This window comes from Salmo salar, chromosome ssa10 (assembly GCF_905237065.1).
Source record: "Salmo salar chromosome ssa10, Ssal_v3.1, whole genome shotgun sequence".
In the NCBI taxonomy this organism is placed as follows: domain Eukaryota; kingdom Metazoa; phylum Chordata; class Actinopteri; order Salmoniformes; family Salmonidae; genus Salmo; species Salmo salar.
In genome coordinates this window covers 52836392-52860315 of record NC_059451.1, presented here as the reverse complement: position 1 = coordinate 52860315, position 23924 = coordinate 52836392, and the positions used below count along the sequence as shown (strand labels likewise).

The following is a 23924-nucleotide window of genomic DNA, read 5'->3' as shown; positions in this document are numbered from 1 at the left end:
TTCATACTAGTATGACAGCTTAGACCTCCTGTATTTCAGTTGTTGTGTATCTTGAGTAATGTCTTCATCGTGGCACATTTAGTCATGTATTGCGATCTGCCCTCTCCTTCTCAGTGGCCTTATGCAGTGAGCTGTATGAACCTGGGAAGGGTTCCATGGCCTGCTCCCATCCCCTGGGCTCCTTCAGCTACCTGTCCACCTGTACCTTTACCTGTGAGGAGGGCTATGAGAGGCTGGCCTCCAGCTCTGCTACCCTGCAGTGTGGAGCCTCGGGACAGTGGAACGACTCACAGCCGCAGTGTGTTGGTGTGTACAGTGTTAGGGTTTAACCAACTATTTGTTTGCATAACCAATATAATACAACTATTTAAACCTATATAATAAAATGAGTTGTGGTGCATAACTTATGATTACTAATGCCAAACATAAGAGGTTTATATTGTATTAACATAGATTGAGCGACATATAATAGACATGACTAACTGGAGGGTTGCTGGCTAGTAGTGTAGGCTGAGTAGACTCGTGACACACACACACACAATGCCTGGTTGTGGGGCCGCTTAAGGACAGGTGTATGTGAGGAACTGATAGAGGGGAGAATGGCTGTGGCACAAGAACAGGCACTGTCCTTGGGTGTCTGACTCTCGGGTACACACACGAAGATAAGCTAGAAGACAACCATGCTTGGCAACAAAGATGCGTCTAGAGGCTGGGACCAGCCTGCACGCCAACGATAGGCTGGAGTAAGTCTATGACAGGCCCTCAGGGAGAGGGATCTACATCTGTCAAGAAGTATTTAAGGAAGAACTTATGTCATTTCAGTTCTCTGTTTTGCCCTGCGAGGTGTAATATACAAAGATTGCATTTACCATTTATTCTGCTTGACTAATTCTATTAATAAACAGCTGAAAATATATTCAGTAGCCTAGTGTTAAATTTTGTTCTGATACCAGAATTGAATTGACGCAGCCCTAACAAATGGTGACCCCGATGTGATTCTGTTAGAAGGACTTATCTGGAACTTGTCCGGCCGATTGGCCATCGCTGTCGTCGGACGGTGTGTTTCACAAATCCTGACCGGTCAAACAAAAGGTAAGCAGACACCTATTGTGAATAACTAAAGTTCTGCATATTGGCATTATCCAAATGTATTTTGTGAAGCACCTGTTTGATGTAGGTGATTAAATTGTGGAACGTCCACCTGTTATATTAATAATTTGATTTTGAAACGATTTTGAGAGTTGTGGTGTGATAAATGCAATCTTGAAACCGATTGATCGTTGATGATATAACAAGTGAATGTAATGTACTAGGTATTGAAGTACCAAGTGTGTATGTGGTTAGTCGGCGTACTTAACCGGAATGAGTGTGGGTGGATGTAGGTATAACAGCGATTGTAATGTACTAGGTATTGAAGTACCAAGTGTGTATGTGGTTAGTCGGCGTACTTAACCGGAATGAGTGTGGGTGGATCTAGGTATAACAGCGATTGTAATGTAGTAGGTATTGAAGTACCAAGTGTGTATGTGGTTAGTCGCCGTACTTAACCGGAATGAGTGTGGGTGGATGTAGGTATAACAGCGATTGTAATGTACTAGGTATTGAAGTACCAAGTTTGAGTGTGGCTGTCAAGTCTGGGACTGGTAGCAAGACTGAATGAAGATTGGGAGGCCAACCTAATCGTATGACTGAAGTACATTAGATACTAGTCGGCATACTGTATCAAGTGTGAATGATCTACGGATAAAGGTGTTATACTGAGGAAACCACTGAATGACTGAAGTACATTGGGTATTAAGTCGGCGTACTAATACCGAGTTTGAGTGACCTGTGGGTAAATAAGAGGTCGGGGACGGTCGACCTGAGTTATATCATCTAGCGCTGGGGAAATAAATAACGTTAGGAACGTACGTTAGAGACGTAAATTGACATTGATAGTTAGGTTACCATAGACTGAAATTGAAAGGGATGTAAATTAACATTGATAGTTAGGTTACCATAGACTGAAATTGAATATGACCAACCAGGAGACCGAGAGGGTGCTGAAAGCACTGAAGTCAACACTAGAGATTAATGGGGGTAGAGACGGAAAAGAGTGGAAAAGGAGGGGAAAAATTATGCAGGGAATGGATAAGAGAAGGTTGTATTAATGCACCCAACGGACTCCCAGTCGACGGGGAGCCCGGTAGAATATTGGAAAAGCTAAAACGAAAAACAGACAAAACCTGTTCCGAGTGGAAGCAGGAGGGGGAAGCGCGTAAAGGAGGTGCAGGAATTTACGGGAGATGAGCGATACATGGAGTTAATTTTATTTTACAGGGACGATGCACATTAAACACAGTTGTGTATAATGGCAGGGTATTCCTAGCAAACAGAATGGGCCTGTTTGTAGACAAACTGAAGGGGTTTTAAGGTTTTAACCCCTGTGCGGCCTTGGGACGGACATCCAGCGAAAAATCCTATCCTCATTAGCATAACATTATTATTATTATTTTTTTTTTCAAATTGTTTTTCAAATTATATCGTTTTATAGATACACCTCTCCTGAATCGAACCACGTTGTCCGATTTCAAAAAGGCTTTACAGCAAAAGCAAAACATTAGATTATGTTAGAGGAGTATATCGTAAAAGTAGCCACATAGCCATTTTCCAACCAACCACATGCATCACAAATAACCAAAAAACAGCTAAATGCAGCACTAACCTTTGACAATCTTCATCAGATGACACACCTAGGACATCATGTTACACAATACATGCATTCTTTTGTTCGATAAAGTTCATATTTATATATAAAAACAGCATTTTACATCGGTGCGTAACGTTGACTAACTATTTTCCCTCAAATGCATCCGATGAAACAGCGCTACAATTTACTAAATTACTATTCGAAAACATTTTTAAAATGTAATTTTGTCATTCTAAGATTTATAGATGAATATCTCTTGAAAGCACCTGTAATGCCAGATTTAAAAATAACTTTACTGGGTAATCACACTTTGCGATAAAAGGGGATGCGATACTCAGAACAATAGGCTGGCAATACAGGTCAGCGCCATCTTGGAACAATCGCATATCAAATCTAGTCTTGTATACTATTGTCAATAATCCCTTACCTTTGATTATCTTCATCCTTAGGCACTTCCAGGAATCCCAGGTCCACAACAAATGTATTTTCGTTCGAAAAAGTTCATCCTTTATGTTCCATTAGCTTGTTGTTGTTAGCGCGTTCTGAAGGCTGCACCAAAAGTTCCGACGTGCGCGGGGCTACTCTTTCAACAAAATGCATTTTTTTCTTATTTAGGTTCGTTCAAACATGTCAAACGTTGTATAACATAAATCTTTAGGGCCTTTTTCAACCAGAGCTCCAATAAGATTCAAGGAGGACGATTGCATTGTGTTTCAAAACGTTTCGAAAGGGGAGGGTAGCCAGTGGCGCCGGCGTCATAATGGTGATGGCCCTCTCCGTGTGACCACGTTCCACAGCGTGTCATTCTGTCAGTTTTCACAGTAGGAGACTCAAATCACTTTGTAAAGACTGGGGACATCTAGTGGAAGCAATAGGAAGTGCTCAATGAACCATAGCTCACGGTGTGATTAATAGGCAACGTGATGAAGTTGAGTCCGCAATTCAGAATTCCACTTCCTGTTTCGATCTGTCTCGGGGTTTTGACTGCCATATGAGTTCTGTTATACTCACAGACACCATTCAAACAGTTTTAGAAACTTTAGGGTGTTTTCTATCCACAAGTATTAATTATATGCATATCCTAGCTTCTGAGTTTGAGTAATAGGCCGTTTAAAATGGGCACGAATTTTTTTCAAAATGCGCTCTGGCGCCCCCTATCCTAGGCGACCGTCAAGAGGTTAAGCAATCTTGGGTCAAATTAGTCAAATAGTACGTTAAAATATGGGGTTTCATAGATTGGAAGTAAAATATTTTATCCAAGGGTAGTGTATGTTCAATTAAAGTACACAGAACCGTTGAGGAAGTTTAAAACAAATTATTAATGATTTGAGGAAGTACAGTGGCGTTATTATTAGGTTTTGTTTGTAGCTAACGTTTGGGTTTCTGAATCGGTGTAGTATGATGAAATGCTGACCAAGTGGTTATTTTATTGAGCGCTTAGCTGTCTTTGGGAAAAAATTCCTAGGGACAGGATATCTTAAAGGGGTATACACACATGGCATTTTGGAAGTTTTGTTTTCTGAGTTTTAATTAAACACATGAAATTCTTTTGATAGGGAATGTTCTGGGAACCTGGGATACAAAATGTAGATAAAGTTCTTAGCCTTCATTTTTCTAATGTAGTAAGAAATACGGTTCTGAAAGGGTGGTATGACTTTTGACCCCTCTGGTGACTTTTCCTTTTGTGGTCTGATCAGCCGCAATAAAGCCATTTGGATGGTGAATTTAAGGTCATTTGTGATACTGACTTTAAGGAAATTTGTAGAACTGATAATTATGATGGAGTTAAAGTTCTTAGACGCAATTGATAATTTGAACCAATGAGAAGACTGAATGATGATAAGGGTACAATAATTTTTCTTTGTGGAGTAGTTCAGATTAGTCATTTTTGATCTGATTATGTTATTTGAACTCCTATAATGATTTGTTTAGATATGCAGCAATATTGATACATGGCTTGAGCCATGTATAAATAGGGGGAGTATGGTAGGGCAGGCGATAGAACAGGTTAGGATAATTACTTAACAAAATTTTTGTAGAATATCTTTTCCAACATTTGGAAATTGACTTATTGAACTATTCCGAATTGAGGGGAAGAAGGGGTGTTTAACCTCTCTGGGCTAGGTGGGACGCTTGCCCACCTACTCAACAGCCAGTGTAATCCCGTGGCGCGTTATTCAAACATATGACTATTTTACACCATTTTAAAGACAAGACTCTCGTTAATCTAACCACACTGTCCGATTTCAAAAAGGCTTCACAACGAAAACAAAACATTAGATTATGTCAGCAGAGTACCCAGCCAGAAATAATCAGACACCCATTTTTCAAGCTAGCATATAATGTCACATAAACCCAAACCACAGCTAAATGCAGCACTAACCTTTGATGATCTTCATCAGATGACAACCCTAGGACATTATGTTATACAATACATGCATGTTTTGTACAATCAAGTTCATATTTATATCAAAAACCAGCTTTTTACATTAGCATGTGACTAGCATGTGACTAGCATTCCGACCGAACACTGCCGGTGAATTTACCAAATTACTCACGATAAACGTTCACAAAAAGCATAACAATTATTTTAAGAATTATAGATACAGAACGCCTCTATGCACTCGATATGTCCGATTTTAAAATAGCTTTTCGGTGAAAGCACATTTTGCAATATTCTCAGTAGATAGCCCGGCATCACAGGGCTAGCTATTTAGACACCCAGCAAGTTTAGCACTCACCAAAGTCAGATTTACTATAAGAAAAATGTTATTACCTTTGCTGTCTTCGTCAGAATGCACTCCCAGGACTTCTACTTCAATAACAAATGTTGGTTTGGTTCAAAATAATACATAGTTATATCCAAACAGCGGCGTTTTGTTCGTGCGTTCAAGACACTATCCGAAAGGGTAAATAAGGGTGACGAGCATGGCGCAATTCGTGACAAAAAAATTCTAAATATTCCATTACCGTACTTCGAAGCATGTCAACCGCTGTTTAAAATCAATTTTTATGCCATTTTTCTCATAGAAAAGCGATAATATTCCGACCGGGAATCTGCGTTTAGGTAAACAGACGAAAGAAAATAAAGCATGGGGTCGACTCGGGCACGCACCTAAGCCCATAGTACTCTGATCGGCCACTTGCCAAAAGCGATAATGTGTTTCAGCCAGAGGCTGCCTCGATATCGTTCAGCTTTTTCCCGGGCTCTGAGAGCCTATGGGAGCCGTAGGAAGTGTCACGTTAGAGCAAAGATCCTCAGTCTTCAATAAAAAGAGCCAAGATGAAACACAACTTGTCAGACAGGCCACTTCCTGCATGGAATCTTCTCAGGTTTTGGCCTGCCATTTGAGTTCTGTTATACTCACAGACACCATTCAAACAGTTTTAGAAACTTTAGGGTGTTTTCTATCCAAAGCCAATAATTATATGCATATTCTAGTTACTGGGCAGGAGTAGTAACCAGATTAAATCGGGTACGTTTTTTATCCGGCCGTGTCAATACTGCCCCCTAGCCCTAACAGGTTAACGAAGATTTCCTATCCCGACCGTTCATCACTGTGTGTGCTCCTAGAGGTGTGAGTATGGGGTGGTACCTAGCAGAGAGACTAAGGGCAGGAAAGGGTTGGCGGTTTTTGGGAAGAGTAGAGACTCTGAGCTGCATCGTAGTCTAATCTCTCTGATACATTCAGATCCACCACCTTCTGGTACTAATCATACGATACCGTTGTCATTGAGAAGAAGTAAAAGATAAACTATATAATACACTGATGAGTGACTTACAGAATAAGGAGTCAAAGAAGATCAAGATGTAGGATTTAAGGTAAACATTAAACAATTTCCTGGGAAAGCAGACAACTGTACAGGAATTGGGGTTGGCCAGATTGAAGGACTCAGCCAACCCACCTCGGTTCACCTTAACTCCTGATGAGTACCAGTGTTATAGATATAAGAATGGCACCGAGAACTTAGATGACTTTAACCTCTATGGGCTAGGTGGGACGCTTGCGTCCCACCTACTCAACAGCCAGTGTAATCCCGTGGCGCGTTATTCAAATACCTCAAAAATGCAAAAACTTCAATTTTTCAAACATATGACTATTTTACACCATTTTAAAGACAAGACTCTCGTTAATCTAACCACACTGTCCGATTTCAAAAAGGCTTTACAACGAAAGCAAAACATTAGATTATGTCAGCAGAGTACCCAGACAGAAATGATCAGACACCCATTTTTCAAGCTAGCATATAATGTCACATAAACCCAAACCACAGCTAAATGCAGCACTAACCTTTGATGATCTTCATCAGATGACAACCCTAGGACATTATGTTATACAATACATGCATGTTTTGTTCAATCAAGTTCATATTTATATCAAAAACCAGCTTTTTACATTAGCATGTGACTAGCATGTGACTAGCATTCCCACCGAACACTGCCGGTGAATTTACTAAATTACTCACGATAAACGTTCACAAAAAGCATAACAATTATTTGAAGAATTATAGATACAGAACTCCTCTATGCACACGATATGTCCGATTTTAAAATAGCTTTTCGGTGAAAGCACATTTTGCAATATTCTCAGTAGATAGCCCGGCATCACTGGGCTAGCTATTTAGACACCCAGCAAGTTTAGCACTCACCAAAGTCAGATTTACTATAAGAAAAATGTTATTACCTTTGCTGTCTTCGTCAGAATGCACTCCCAGGGCTTCTACTTCAATAACAAATGTTGGTTTGGTTCAAAATAATCCATTGTTATATCCAAACAGCGGCGTTTTGTTCGTGCGTTCAAGACACTATCCGAAAGGGTAAATAAGGGTGACGAGCATGGCGCAATTCGTGACAAAAAAATTCTAAATATTCCATTACCGTACTTCGAAGCATGTCAACCGCTGTTTAAAATCAATTTTTATGCCATTTTTCTCATAAAAAAGCAATAATATTCCGACCGGGAATCTGCGTTTAGGTAAACAGACGAAAGAAAATAAAGCATGGGGTCGACTCGGGCACGCGCCTAAGCCCATAGTACTCTGATCGGCCACTTGCCAAACGCGATAGTGTGTTTCAGCCAGAGGCTGCCTCGATATCGTTCAGCTTTTTCCCAGGCTCTGAGAGCCTATGGGAGCCGTAGGAAGTGTCACGTTATAGCAAAGATCCTCAGACTTAAAAAAAAAGAGCCAAGATAAACAACAACTTGTCAGACAGGCCACTTCCTGCATGGAATCTTCTCAGGTTTTGGCCTGCCATATGAGTTCTGTTATACTCACAGACACCATTCAAACAGTTTTAGAAACTTTAGGGTGTTTCCTATCCAAAGCCAATAATTATATGCATATTCTAGTTACTGGGCAGGAGTAGTAACCAGATTAAATCGGGTACGTTTTTTTATGCGGCCGTGTCAATACTGCCCCCTAGCCCTAACAGGTTAATGGCTGAAAGTAATCGTGAATGTGACTGAATTTGGTTTGAAAGATGAATAGAAAATGTTTAACCTCACAGCACCTATAACTGATGAAGGGTGGGCTAGTACCAGCAAAGGACGCATACGACAGAAATTCCCACGAAGGGTGGTTAACTTGCGTCCTGGGGTTATAGGTCCAACCAGTTCCAGTTAGTCATCAGAGGCCAGTTATAGGAGGCTAAAGTAGGCACAGGAGGAGTTTTGACCAGGATGGGAGTAGCTTTGTCTCGATGGATGCTATTGGCATCCTCAGGGAAGTTCCAGATGAATACAAAGCTATGAATCAAATATGTGAAGGCTTTAACACTACATTATTTTGGTGGTTGACAATAAATAAAAATGTGGATTGAATTAATGACATCTTTTATAATCAACAGAGATTCATGAATGAAACCGGGGATGCAGTAAAGAGGTTCTCTGACCAATTATCCGTCAACTCCCTCATGACCTGGTAAAATAGACTGACTCTCGTTATGTTACTGGCAAAAGAGGATGGTGTAGGTAGAATGATTAGGTTCATTGCTGTACGTACATTCCTGATAACACAGCTCATGTTTGGGAAATGGAAAATGGAAAAGTGTTGTAAGAACTGTATTATGGGCTGCTTTCACCTGTATGAGTGTGTTTGGGTTGTGTGGTTGTTGTTTGGTCCCGTGTGCGAGAGGTCTCATTTCCAGGGTTCTGGAGAGATCGATAACGGAGCAGATGGTGAGATACGGACCGAGTCAATGTTCAGATCAGTGGGACGACAAATACCTACCGCTGAGCCTGGTGGATGATTCATTCAGTTATGAGGAGCCCATGATAAGATGAGACCATCTTTAGAGTTTCCTGAATTAGTTTGATTTTGTGTGAAATTTCTGAATCCAATAAAAATAGATGTGTTATAATGTATGTGAAATATTTAGACAATCAGGTGGATGTAATGAAAGGTTTGACTAAAAGATTTCACTCAGAAACCTTATAACCTGTTGAAATGTATTCGAAATACAGCTATAATAATGGGTTAAAAACTATATTCCAATACCGTGTGAGTAAGACACTGTTACCAGAATGAGCAGGGCAGAGTTGATAAGACGACCTTGGGAAGGGATAGGAGAAGAAGCCTCCCTAAGTTAGGGAGAGTAACAACGGCCTGGGAACGGCTAGTGGGCAGGAGATTAGAAGACAGGTGGCAAGGTTGTTAAGGAATGTATGTGTACTGTGGGAAAAATACAGCCGCCTAAAGCTGGGTTGAGTTCTTTACTGATGTGTGTGTAACAGAGATTTGTTAACTATACTCGCACTGCACTGACAGGTATGGCTGAGCAACTAGAGGCTACCACTAGAACCGCTAGACAAAATAGATTGGAGTTGGATATGATATTGGCTAATAATGGGGGGTGTATAAAACGTTTGATGAACAATGCTGTACTTTTATCCCTAATAACACCAGCCCTATGGTAGCATTACCAAAGCCCTACTGGGACTTGACAAGCTATCTGCTGAAATGAAGGGTGTAGCGGGGGTATACGAGGGGAATTAGCTGAATACCTTTTTTGGTAAGTACACATCTATGGTGGTTACTGGATTTCTGACCCTAGTGCTTATGTTCCTATTATTGATGTGTTGTGCTGCCTGTATAATCCCTTGTTTGAGAAAATATCTTACAGATGTTGTCAGAGCAACCGGAATGATGCCTTTGAGGGAAGTGACCTTGGAGGACACTGAATCCAGCTCTGGGCAAAAGATGGGTCTGTCTGAGGACGATCCTTGGTTTGCTGTTGGGGAAGTGGTTGAATAAAGCTTATCCAAAATGTTCTCATATGTATTGCATGTAGTGGCAGGTGGATGTGAAGGTTGTAAGTACTGGGACAAAAAGTCTGTCCCATACATGTTAGGTGTGGCCACTGTTGCAAAATGGTCTTCTTTTTATATATGTTTTAAATAATATCTTCTGAATTTATCCTGTGTACTATTTGTCTTTCCTTATGTGAAGGTTTGAAGTTCCTGGGTGGCTGGTAGTCAACCTAGTACAAGTGAGGTGTAGCCGGAAGGACTTGAGGGTTTTTTAACTAATCATCTAATCATTAAAATGGGAATTTAAAATTGTATTGAGTGACACCCTAGGGGTGACACCCTAGGGGTGAAATTTTAAGAACTTATGTATTCACACCTATCAGGTGTGAAAAGGGGGATTGTTAGGGTTTAACCAACTTCTACGGAGAGCAGTGTGAACACGGTAAGCAAGCCCAGGACGATATAGTCCAATAATCTAATATAGGCAGTATGAAACCATCTGTATTGTGCTATCACATTCAAAGTTCTCTTAATTGTAACTCTTTACCTGTTTTCCTTTGTCGACAGTTGTTGAATGTAAGATGGAGGAGGTCCCTGCTAAAGCCAGTGTCAGTTGCTCTCACCCCAATGGGAATTTCTCCTTTGACTCGACGTGTCAGTATTCCTGTGAAGAGGGGTACCGGCTGAGCAGCCCCGGGCCTGTGAGATGCACAGCCTCAGAATCATGGTCAGAACAGCCTCCCACCTGTGAATGTAAGTATATCCTTTTATAAACCTTATAAATAAGGTGTTCTGGAAAGACTAATAAGATAATAAAATAACAGCTACCATTTGTTGTAAACTTTTCATTTGTACTTTCTTTGAATTACTTCAGTGTCTTGCTGTTGGTCTTCATACCAGTATGACAGCTTAGACCTCCTGTAATTCAGTTGTTGTGTATCTTGAGTAATGTCTTCATCGTGGCACATTTAGTCATGTATTGCGATCTGCCCTCTCCTTCTCAGTGGTCTTATGCAGTGAGCTGTATGAACCTGGGAAGGGTTCCATGGCCTGCTCCCATCCCCTGGGCTCCTTCAGCTACCTGTCCACCTGTACCTTTACCTGTGAGGAGGGCTATGAGAGGCTGGCCTCCAGCTCTGCTACCCTGCAGTGTGGAGCCTCGGGACAGTGGAACGACTCACAGCCGCAGTGTGTTGGTGTGTACAGGTTCTGGATATCTGTAAACGTAGCCCCCATAACATCTTACATCAACTGTAGTTGCTATAAATATATGAATGACACAGGACATTTTCCATTCAGAAATATCTAGGAGTGCAAATAGAGTTTTGTAAATGTATGACAGTCCAGAATTGTCTCTGGACACAGTCTGACCACTGCACCACTATTCACTCTGTCTTGTAGCTGTAAGCTGCCCTACCCTCCAGCAGCCAAAGGATGGCGCTTTCACCTGTGGAGAAGACTTCACCTATGGAAGCAGCTGTAACTTTAGCTGCTCTGAGGGTTATCTCCTCAAGGGGGCGATCACGGTGACCTGCACATCAGCTGCTGAGTGGAGTGAGGAGATACCACACTGTGACGGTAAGGACAAACTTTTTCGCATCTTTAAAATAGACCTGCTTTAAACCATTGTCTATATTGACAAGAGTTGTTAAACCAATGTCTTTATTGACAAGATAGACATATGACCACTCTAACAATGGAAAACATGTCCTCAAAGATGCAAGGCAGGCGGGAGGAGGTGAGAATGTTGAAGTATTACATTTTCTTCTTCTTCATTGGCTGATTGTTCCCAACTCATAGAATCCCACCCAGGTGACTACTTGAAACTGGTGGAGGCCTTCAATGGCAATCTCCCTGCTAAAAGGGCTATATGCATGACGAGTCCCCCATCTATCTCTATGACAACAACAGGCACAACTCCAATATTTAGTCATTTTTCTCAAAGTTGCTGAAATGACACGTGCGTCCACTTATATCAGTGCATTCGTAAAACAACATGTATTTATTTTTGTTGACAAAATTCAACACCATCTCATTGACCTTCATACATAAATTCCTCACTTCAGGGGCTTATTTTCACGGAAAGATTTTGGGCTGAGCAAAACCTCTCACTTCGCCTCTTCTTCTCTGTTTCAACTCAGTCAATTTACACATTTACACACGATATTAAAACAGTATAGACTGAGTTTAAATGGAAAGAGGTGAAGTGAGAGGTTTTACTCAGCCCGAGTGCACAAAATATTAAGAACACCTGCTCTTTCCATGACATAGACTGACCAGGTGAATCCAGGTGAAAGCTATGATCACTTATTGATGTCACTTGTTAAATCAACTTCAATCAGTGTAGATGAAGGGGGAGGAGACAGATTAAATAAGGATTTTTAAGGCTTAAGACAACTGGATTCTGTCTGTGTGCCATTCAGAGGGTGAATGGGCAAGACAAAATATTTAAGTGCCTTTGAATGGGGTATGGTAGTGGGTGCCAGGCGCACCTGTTTGAATGTGTCAAGAACTGCAATGCTGCTGGGTTTTTCACGCTCAACAGTTTCCCGTGTATCAAGAATGGTCCACCACCCAAAGGACATCCAGCCAACTTGACACAACTGTGGGAAGCATTGGAGTCAACATGAGCCAGCATCCCTGTGGAATGCTTTCAACACCTTGTAGAGTCCATGTCCGACGAATTGAGGCTGTTCCTAGGGAAACTCCTGGGGGGGTAACTCAATATGTGTATATATATATATATATATTTATATACCATTTAGCAGATGCTTTTATCCAAAGCGAGTTGCAGTCATGCGGGTATCCATTTTACCTATAGGTCTTATCTCCTTATGGATGTCCGCCACACACATGAGCTCTCCAACGACAATCATTTTCATGATTTCATTCACAACTGTTTGTTACCTTTTGTGGTATTTTTATTTACTAACCACTGTGTGACATTCTCTCAGCTGTCCAGTGCCCCTCTCCTGTGGTTCCTCTGGGGGGGTCAGGTCAGCTGTGAGGCACCCTCACATCCTTGGGGCTGTCTGCAACTTCAGCTGTGATGAGGGCTATGATCACCAGGGGGCCCCAAACATGCAGTGTTCACGGTCAGGGAAGTGGAGCGCTGACACACCTACCTGCACAGGTATGTTATAACCTCTGTTACTCTCTCTGTGAGACACAATCAAACAGAATATTCTGTGAGACAACCAAACTGGATATTCGCTGCTCATCAGGACAAAGTATGTCTTATGTAGCGGTTATAAAGGCTTTATGAATGCATCATGAATGCGTATCCTACATAAGGGGGCTACCAAAATACGAACATTTTTGAGAGGGTTGTAGTCAGTGATGTGACCGATCAGTTGATTCAGATTGTTTGACTGTTTTCCTCTGTTGTTTCTTGTTTCCTCCAGCCACACCTGAGCCTCCATTGAACCCCACTATCCTAGGCCTGGCAGCAGGGGGCGCTGTGTCATTATCTGTCCTGTCTCTGGCCACATGGCTCCTCAAACGAATAAGACAGAAAGGTAAACACAGAAGAAGTCCCTTATCTTCTCCACTCACAGTCATTTGCTAGGAATAAGAAAGTTGTAAGAAATTCAAAAATATCCCTGTTTCATACCACAGATTTGAACAGCATCGACAGCCTCATATAAAGACCAATAACAATAACAGCAGGAACAACTGCAGGAACAACTACAGGAACAGGCTGGCTCTGTTTTCAAAGAAGATCTGCTGGTCACACCTGGATCACAGTTCCTCAGTATTGTAATGTAGTAGGTTAGATAGCCTTGAATCGTCTGACTGAGAGAGAGGTGCTACGTTGAGTATACAGAATCATCTGTTCTCATGATGGTCCTACAGAAAATGTCTTTTTTCTCCCTAAGGGAGTTTTGTATTGAACAGATTGTTCACCATTGGCTGGTATATGACCACAAGCGGACACATTTCTTATGATACTGATTTTGACAGCTACTTTATACAAACTACAGAAAGTTGTATATTTTATTCCCCTGTATAATTATTTGTATTATCATAAATATATTTTTATGATTTTACAAAACTGTGAAATCAATGCCTTTCAGTATTTAAGTTATATTTATTTTTAAACCACAGTCTGTGTGTTACAGAATTACATTTGATGTTGAAAAAGTGTCTTTTTAAATATAATAAACGTTTCAAACATTGTCAATAATGTTCTTATTTTTTCCATTATTTTCTGTCCGATGCTTTTTATAATAGCTGCAAATAAATAGTCCATGGCTTTCTGAGTTCAAATGTACCAACAGAGAGCAAAATTACTTCAAATACACCAGTAGAATAAGAATAGATAGAGTGGCACGAAACGATACCAAGAGGACTTCGCTAAGCCCCGCGCCCCCCTTTGTTACTTTAGCAACCTCTGACATTTTCCCAGGAAACCCAAATCCCCATTCAACCAATGGAAAAATCCCCTCAGAATGATCTCAAACTGTCTTTCTAATAAACAATAAAATAACACAGACTAACCTTTGCAAATCAGGAAACTCTTGGGTATGTTGTGTCAGACTGTCATTACAATTGCTTCACAGAAACCTGGTAAAATGATGTTTGTAGTGTAGCTAGCCAATAAATGGCTCTGAATTCACCTTCAGCATGCAGTCAAAGCTGTAACCACACAGAGCACAGTATGAAGATAGGCAGAAACTGCTTATCCTATAGAAATCCCTGATAACACTCATAGGCGATGTCATGGCAATGTTGGCTAGCTAAGCTCATACGTAGAAACACATCATCGGGTCTAACGGTCTTCGCGCCAGTGGTGGAAAAAGTATTTGTCATACTTGAGTAAAAGTTAACATACCTTAATAGAAAATGACTCAAGTAAAAGTGAAAGTCACCGAGTAAAATACTTGTAAATGTCTAACAGTATTTGGTTTTAAATATACTTAAGTATCAAAAGTACATGTAATTTCTAAAATACACTGTATCAAAGTAAAAGTACAAGTATAAATCATTTAAAATTCCTTATATTAAGCAAAGCAGACAAACACATTTTCTTATTTACAGGGGCTCAATCCAACACTCAGACATCCTTTACAAAGGAAGCATGTGCTTAGTGAGTCTGCCAGATCAGAGGCAGTAGGGATGACCAGGGTTGTTCTCTTGATAAGTTTTCTGTCCTGCTAAGCTTTCAAAATGTAACGAGTACTTTTGGGTGTCAGGAAAAGTGAATGGAGTAATAAGTACAACATTTTCTTTAGGAATGTAGTGGAGTAAAAGTCAAAGTTGTCAAAAATATAAATAGTAAAGTAAAGTACAGATACCACAAAAAACTACTTAAGTACTTGAAAGTATTTTTGCTTAAGTACTTTACACGACTGCTTCTCGCATCGAACTGAGCATGTGTAGGCCATCAAATCAAAGGCGCTTCTTCAATATAAAGTTGTTTTTGATGAAAATGAAAACATGTCAGTTTGTAACTTTCACAAGGTTGGAGTAATAACATCGTCATCTACTTATTTTTAAGTCTCTCATTGACTTTTCAAACTCCGGTCTGGTCCGCTTAGTCTGTTTCGCAAGCGTTCCTGGAAGTCTCGCGATGTTGCGCCTCTGGGTTTAGAAACTCTGTGCTATAACCACTTTTGGAGCTAACTTGTGCTCTCAAATCATACCCTGATGTTGACAGCAGATGGGAGTTGTATTCATAACATTGCTAACTTAGCTAGCTAACATACATTTTGAGAACAAGTTATATTATATTAATTGGCTAGCTAGCATTAACAAAAGTATAATTTAGGATTTGAAAAAAATACTCCATCAACAGGCTCTGCGTTTCAGGAATCACAGTATCAAGTACTCCTGCTGCACTGTTCAGTTATTTAGCCATTTAAACATGATTTTTTAAATAAAAATAGCCCTAACTGGCTTTCATGGGATTTAAACTTGAGCTCAACTTGTCTGAGGTGTTGGACTCAATGACATTTCTTATCCATTAGAGTGCTGCAATTGGTTACCCAAAATTCTTGGGAGGGGCTTAGCGAAGGGCCAATTAGCACCCGCAACGTTTCAGGCAAGGGGCCAGCGTTCTGTAGCTTCGTACAAACCATCCTGATCTCGCGAACTTACAACCAAATGTAAGCTCACGAGGTCTGGATGGTTCGTACAAGGCTAAGGGTTCCGGTCTAGAAGCACAGTTTAGACTGCTCCTAAAGTTTTGCTTCGGTACTGCAGTTTAACTGACGCTCGGCCCAGAAAGAATTTCCATAGACGGCCACACAGAGAAGTCAGATTTTAAAATTGCTAATAAGACACTAGTCATCACCTTTATGCACAAAACATCCAATGAATTATTCAAATAATTGTCGCTGAGACCGATTTGTTTTTCATCACTCACAGCCAAAGATATTAAAATGTTATATTCATCCAATGTCTGCCATGTTTTTGGATGATGTCGTTGCTTGCGCTGCTCCCTGTGCGCTCTGAGTGCAGGTGCGCATGTGATACTGGTCCATATAATTCGGATGCAACCCGGATATAGACTGTCCATGAATCACCATATGTGAACATGAGTAGATTACCTTGAAAATAACAGTTGGACATCTTGGATGCATTCTCCAGTCCTTATTATGCCTCAGTGGCTTCAGGTTGTCAAGGGCTCGCCTTTTTTTATTTCTTGAAATGTTTTATTTAACCAGGCATGTCAGCTATGAACAAATTCTTATTTACGATGACGGCCTGCCCCGGGCCAAACCCGGGCGACGCTGGGCCAATTGTGCACCACCCTATGGGACTCCCAATCCCGGCCGGATGTGATGCAGCCTGGATGTATTCACAAAGCATCTCAGAGTAAGATGGACCGGTGGGACCGGATACTAGATCAGCACTCCTGCTCTGAGATACTTTGTGGATACGAGAGGGAGGGGGTCACCTATCAACACTGCAACACAATGGTACGCTCCATGCTGTCAGCACAGACGCTTGTTCCTGTCTGGTGGGAGACTGGAGACTGACTCTGGTCTTTAGAGGGGTCGTGTCTGGGTCATTCCCACATGCGGTACCATGACCTCATGACCTCAGGCCCTTATGTATATATATATATAAGCTGTATATTCTTGTTATGATGTATATTCTTGTTATAAATAGTTATGTAACTCTATTTCTCAGCTCATTATTTCAACATTTATTTATTTTCTTCTCTCATCCAGTCTTCTTTCTATTTTAAATAATGTAAACATAATGTACTGTGTAGAAGAAAATATGAAATGACCCTCACCACTTTTGTCCCTCTCCAAATACAACTTATCTAACCCCTTTAGACAGCAGGTATTTGATGGGGTCATATCCCCCACTGTGAAACCCCACTTCACTGCAGACCAGGACCATTGTGTTCCTCCCTGAACTTTTGCTAACCTCTCTGTCAGCATGTGGCAATCCGTATTGATCCCCCACATTTTTAGCAAAAACAAAACAGGGCTTGCCTGTTTGCATGTTATTTTGGCATTAATAGGTGTCACATATCAGTTTGCAAACAATGTAAAAAAAATATATATATATCATTGAGTTAATAAAGCTGCATTCAAACATGGTGTTATGAATCAAGTTGACAATCTACTCGCAAACACTTTTTAATCTTTGTCTTATGAAGAGAAATAATGAAGAGAAATTATAGATAAAACGTATCGGTGCTCAACAGCCATTGGATATTGCACAACAAGTTGGAAATCGCAAATTCAACAATAAGTGGTTTGGAAGGTAGCCTCCTATTCATTGGAGTCTGGGATAAAGAGGCTCTTTTCCAAGATTAAAATGATAAACATTCAACATTGGCCATGCTGTCAATGAAGCATGATTTGAGCCGCGCTCAAAACAACTGTTAACTCGGAACAGCGAAAACTTTGACTTCAGTGAGTTCAAGACAACTGGGAAGTCGGGAATAAACGAGCTCGAACTGGGAAAATAAGTTTTGAGCTTTCTTCCGACTCGGAATTGTAAATCCAGCCTCTTTATAGAGCTACGACTTGAAGATCAATGACGTCATCATATCTCAACCTTGTTTTTTTCCAAGTTCCCAGTTGTTTTGAAAGCAACATAAATCCAGAGAATGCCAGACTTTGATGACAAAATTTGCCCAGGAAGGACCGCCGCGTCACCTTCCTGTTGAAGTGAGCACAGCACAACAAGGTGAGTCCAAAAATGTATTGTATGCTGCTGCATAAATTATGTAATATGCCAGAGAGATATGTGTACGGTAGCTAAGAAAGAAATACTAAGTGTATGTTGTGTAGTACTGCAAGATGTTAGTAGCCCATGTACCTCACCCTAATAATTTGGTCTATTCACCCCTCTATTTGCTGTTCTGACTTGGTGGTGCCCATGTAGCCTATAACCTGTTTTAGAGAAATGTAATCATTGAATATTGTATGAGCTTTCATTGTCTGCTTATATGCCCCTTTATTTATCCTACTGCTCTGACTTGGTGTACATGGAGAACACTGTAAGAATGGCCCATATTCTGAATTCTGTCGCTGTACATTTCGAAAGTGCTAAACAAATAGTTATATTGACTACTTCCGTCCTAGCTCGCTCATTAATGTCTTAAAGAGATTGCCTCTTATCCGCTTGTCGTCATCCCCTATTGCCATAGTTTGTACATCTCAATTGTCATTAGAAACCACATTTGTTTAAGCAAGTCGGTCATAAATCTATGTTTCTTTAAAAGGCAGTAAATGAGGCAGAATGAACTGTTTCGCTGCCAGACAAGGCTCCGCTGATAGCCAGGTGTAGCAGTGGTAAGGTGTTTGGACTGCCGTTGGGACAGCTTTATGTAGGCCCTAACAGTTTGTGGACACCGTCTGTCACCATTATAGTGCAATTAATGTATTGTTTAGAAACAGATCTCATCTTTAGCTAACCTCTCTGTCAGCATCGTGAGGGGACAGAAACAGATCTCATCTTTCATTTCCTGAAACTGGGGCAAGTAAAACAAAACTCTACCTGGAATCCCTTGCACTTCCCAGAACTTTTTACTGTTACTAACAGTCATTCAGTCAATCATGAATCATACCCCATTCATTGTAATGCAAAATAAACATTTAGTGAATGATAAAGCATCCGGGTATTCTATGTTAATTTGGGAATCAATGGTAAAAGGACTCCATGTGGTACATTGACTGCAGATAGGAATCCATATAGGAGGCTTTGCCAAATTGTTATGAAAGCCAAACTGAGCTCCATTCCAAACCCAGGTTAGCCCAACACCACAGCCTGAGTGCCAGAGAAGGAGACCGACACATGGTAAGTATGAGATGGGAGCTCTCTCTTGCTCTGTCTTATATCGGCCATCCTTACCATTCACTGTTGTATTGTAGATAGAATTATGTCTAGATAACCACAGTGTGTGATTTTACTGTTTATGGACAAACACAGGCAGTTGATGGACCCTTCTTCAGACAGCCACAGGTAGTAACAATGATGTGGATGCTGATCATAGTCCTAGGTATGTGTGGAGGACGTGCCATGGGCTGGACATATCATTTCTCCACAGAGACCATGAACTGGACCATGGCAAGAGAGTGGTGTTGGATTAACAACCACACAGACATGGTAGTCATCCAAAACCAGGAAGAGAATAATTACCTCCGCAACGTCTTGCCTGATAAAACTGGGTCTCCGTATTACTGGATCGGAATCAAGAAGATCAATGGAACCTGGACATGGGTCGGAACTAACGGAACGTGGGTTGGGAATTATTCCTGGGCACCCAACGAACCCAATAACAAACTGGGTGAGGAGTGTGTTGAGATGTACGTCAACAAAGGGAACAGCGAGAATAACGGGAAGTGGAACGATGATAAGTGCTCAAATCTCAAATACTCGCTATGCTACAGAGGTGAGGGACTCAACCATTCTTTTAGTTTTTTTAAAGGCCACCAGTAAATCATTTGATGAAAGCCGTGTTGAGATTGTGACATATATTACATGATGTATATTTATATCACAGACCAATGCAACCAAACATCATGCAAGGGACAAGGGAGATGCTTGGAGACCATCAACAACTTTACCTGCGTGTATGAACCTGGGTTTGAGGGACACGGTTGCCAAACAGGTGAGGGGAATCTGGAAGCTGCTGTTCCCACCGTGTCACACCTCTCCTTTAACATATGACCTTTTCTAATGAGGATCGCTATGGCTACAACATCTGCTTCCTCAATTTCCTGAGTAGTACTTCATTTACGCATCAGGCATTATGACAGGTCCCTACTGTACCCCGCTGTTGTGCTGAAACCTTTCTTTGCCCCGAAAGCTAAGGGATGTGACCCCTTATGTCTACCTGATGGGTTTGTGAACTGCTCTGCTGTCAACTTTGCTGTCAACTCTACCTGCCGGTTGAGCTGTGAGAAGGGGAGCCTCCTGCTGGGATCCCCAGAAGTCAGCTGTAGCACGGACAGGGTCTGGACTGGGGTCTGGGGCGATGACATCTGGAGCAGGATCTGGGTCTGGAGCGGACAAAGGCCAGTTTGTGCAAGTAATTAAATCCCTGATACCATCTCTCATCATGTACTACGGGTTACAGAACAAAGTTATGGTGCTAGGCTAGGCTAGGCTAGGCTAGGCTAGCTACACCCCTGGTGTCTCAGAGAAGTGAAGCTGCTGATGGGAATGAGCTAAATCTTGTGCAACTCATCACTTCTCAGAACACTGAGACTTTTTTTCTGTACATTGGACCCTGTCCAAATAAAGTAACTCAATAATACAAGTCAAGGCAGGCTGTTTAGAGTTTGATATTACTGTATATACTGCATATATACTGTAGCAAAGGGCGGGGGGGGGGGATCACCTATCAACACTGCAACACAATGGTACGCTCCATGCTATCAGCACAGACGCTTGTTCCTGTCTGGTGGGAGACTGGAGACTGACTCTGGTCTTTACAGGGGTTGTGTCTGGGTCATTTCCACATGCGGTAGCATGTTGGACTGTAGCTGCTGGTTGACTATGTGTTTCCTCAGGTTATCAGCCTGTCCTTATGGTTGCAACTGCTGGATGGATGCTCACAATGTCCTGTTGCATCTGCTGTTGTTTCAATCACAGAAAAAGTAAGTTCCAGTTGTTTATAAAAAATAAAAAAAAGATAAGAAACTATTTTGGAATATATAAAATGGGTCATTCTTCAATTACGGGGACATTTGAGCATGGCATTGTGAGAAAAAAAAAAACGTTATTTTTCTAGATATTTTTTTATTGAAATGTGCTTTTATTTATTTGACCTTTTATTAAACTGTTTGGGTACATCTTCCCATTATAAATCAATTTAAATGGTAGCTTAATTACTATATATATTTAGGAGTAGTAACACCACCAATGATGATATCACCAATGATGGTAACACCAATGAGACATTTTAGATAAATTGAGGATTTTCTGAAATGGCCATCAAACCTTTACTAAAGTGATGTGATTAATCATTTTGTTCACAATGTTATTTCCCTTCATCTAAATTGACTAACACCTTTGATTTAGACACACCAAATTGTCATCTTACATTTTTTGGTCATTCAGCAGACACTCGTATCCAGAGTGACTCACAGTAGTGCAATGCATATATTTTCATACTGGTCCCCCTTGGGAATCAAACCCACAACCCTGGTGTTTCAAGCACCATACTCTAACCAACTGTGTCACACGGAATCAATGGAATTTTCAAATTGATGACATACTTAAAAGGGTGTGATTAGTTAATAATGTTGTTTAATATAGACCCCCTTCCCCCTGATAACAGTTTGCCACTGGAGAGAATTTATTTTACCAGGTAAGTTGACTGAGAACACATTCTCATTTACAGCAACGACCTGGGGAATAGTTACAAGGGAGAGGGATGAATGAGTCAATTGTAAGCTGGGGATGATTAGGTGGCCATGATGGTATGAGGGACAGATTGGGAATTTAGCCAGGACACCAGGGTTAACACCCCTACTCTTATGATAAGTGGCATGGGATCTTTAATGACCTCAGAGAGTCAGGACACCCGTTTAACATCCCATCCGAAAAACAGCACCCTAAACAGGGCACTGCCCTCCAACACCACTTCCAGCAGCATCTGGTCTCCCATCCAGGGACTGACCAGGACCAACCCTGCTTAGCTTCAAAAACAAGCCAGCAGTGAGATGCAAGGTGGTATGCTGGCATACCAGCAGCATGCTCAGGGTCCTTGTATATATTTTTTTAAATCAGTGATTTTTCAAGGCGGAAACACCAATGACATAAAACAGAGGGACACACATAATAATAGTTCAAATATATATATAATATTTAAATAGCCTTCTTTGTTTTTATTGATCTATGAAATATATTAGATAGACATAGATCTAAACCCCCAGAACATGTCACTACACCTCTACACATCACCAGAGGGACAAGCCAATTTGCTATCCCCCTGTAGTTTTTACATTGCATTCACATAGATGAGCTGCGGTATAAAGGATTTAGCTACACGTTTGACTTTTAAATAAAACTATTATTTGTCATGTTTTTTTGTCATTTTAAAGTGTTTTTATGTAGGGTCTCCCGAGTGGCGCAGCGGTTTAAGGCACAGCATCGCCGTGACCGGGAGACCCATGAGGCGGCACACAATTGGGGCAGCGTCGTCTTGGTTAGGGGAGGGTTTGGCCGGCTGGGGTTTCCTTGTCCCATCGTGCTGTAGCAACTCCCTGTGGTGGGCCGGGCGCCTGCAAGCTGACTTCGGTCGCAAGCTGGACTGTGTTTCCACCGACACATTGGTGCAGCTGGATTCTGGGTTAAGTGAGCAGTGTGTCAAGAAGCAGTGCGGCTTGGTTTGGTTGTGTTTCGGAAGAGGCATGGCTCTCGACCTTTGCCTCTCCCGAGTTTGTAGGGGAGTTGCAGCGATGGGACAAGACTGTAATTAACAATTGGATAGAAAAAGGGGTAAAAGTATATTTAAAAAACTGTTTTTACATGGTGCCAAAGTCAAGGGATAGCATTTCAAGCAATTCAATTATTATTATTATTTTTTTAAAATCTTTTAATCTTTTTTTAGGAAAGAAGCATGCCCAACTAAGGTAAGAGATGCTGGCTTCTCACCCAGGCCATGTGCTGCTTCTCACCCAGGCCAGGTGCTGGCTTCTCACCCAGGCCAGGTGCTGGCTTCTCACCCAGGTTATGTGCTGGCATCTCACCCAGACCATGTGCTGGCTTCTCACCCAGACCATGTGCTGGCTTCTCACCCAGACCATGTGCTGGCTTCTCACCCAGACCATGTGCTGGCTAAGTGCAGTAATTGTATGTTGTTGTTTTTGATTGATATCTTGACTTTTACTCCTATCCTGAAGGGAACCAGATGAGGGTGTGACGTCATCCAACAAGACAGGGGACAACTGATGGACCGCTGAGACTTCATTAATTATGTCATAATCTACCTATTATGTCAACATACTGTGTGGATTAGTCCACATCAAACATAGGATGTTGTAAATCGTTAGAATTATGTTACTGTATGTTATGTGAATTCTACAAGTTCAACAGCTTTGTGTAAGAAAAATAAATAAAACTTTTTTAGCTCACTTGATTTTGGGCTTCAGAGTGTATATGGGGTAAATCATTGTGCATGGGAACAACATCCTTTTCCTTCACACTTTAAGCACTGGGCGTTAGTATATATGCATTCCTATAAGGAAGTCACAATAAAAAATATATTTTCTTAACCTTTTACTGCAGTGGGCTAAATCAGGGTCACACAGAGTGTTTCAGGGTAGTCTTAAACAAATCTACTTTGAAACAGAAGTAAACGCCTCACACACGGGTATGTTATGGACTTAAACAAAACAAGACACCTGTACCATGTTTAAATGTATTCCATTTTGAGTTTGCATCCCAATATTACACTTTATATACATCACAGAAGACTGAAATATAACAAAAACTTTTGTTTTGTTTATTAATTATGAAATGATGAAGAATATATGAATAATGTTCCACCCATGAGGCCACTAGAG

At 41.1% G+C, this 23924-nt stretch overlaps 1 protein-coding gene and 1 pseudogene across 2 annotated transcripts in view; both read left to right on the top strand.

The window, feature by feature from the left end:
- Positions 1-14119, top strand: part of LOC106598003 (uncharacterized) — a 40087-nt pseudogene extending 25968 nt beyond the window's left edge. Inside the window, exons 15-21 of the transcript XR_006757133.1 lie at positions 115-306; positions 10477-10692; positions 10944-11135; positions 11341-11517; positions 12894-13072; positions 13344-13457; positions 13558-14119. The product of XR_006757133.1 is annotated as an uncharacterized protein (transcript). The remainder of the gene's footprint in view (positions 1-114; positions 307-10476; positions 10693-10943; positions 11136-11340; positions 11518-12893; positions 13073-13343; positions 13458-13557) is intronic.
- A 4990-nt stretch (positions 14120-19109) lies between these two features.
- Positions 19110-23497, top strand: LOC106560653 (L-selectin). The gene is made up of 7 exons (XM_014123739.2): positions 19110-19206; positions 19339-19801; positions 19913-20020; positions 20219-20440; positions 20925-21011; positions 22970-22991; positions 23262-23497. Exons 1-7 carry the CDS (start codon positions 19204-19206, stop codon positions 23308-23310), a joined length of 954 nt encoding a protein of 317 aa, XP_013979214.1. The 5' UTR covers positions 19110-19203; the 3' UTR covers positions 23311-23497.
- The last annotated feature ends 427 nt before the right edge of the window (positions 23498-23924 follow it).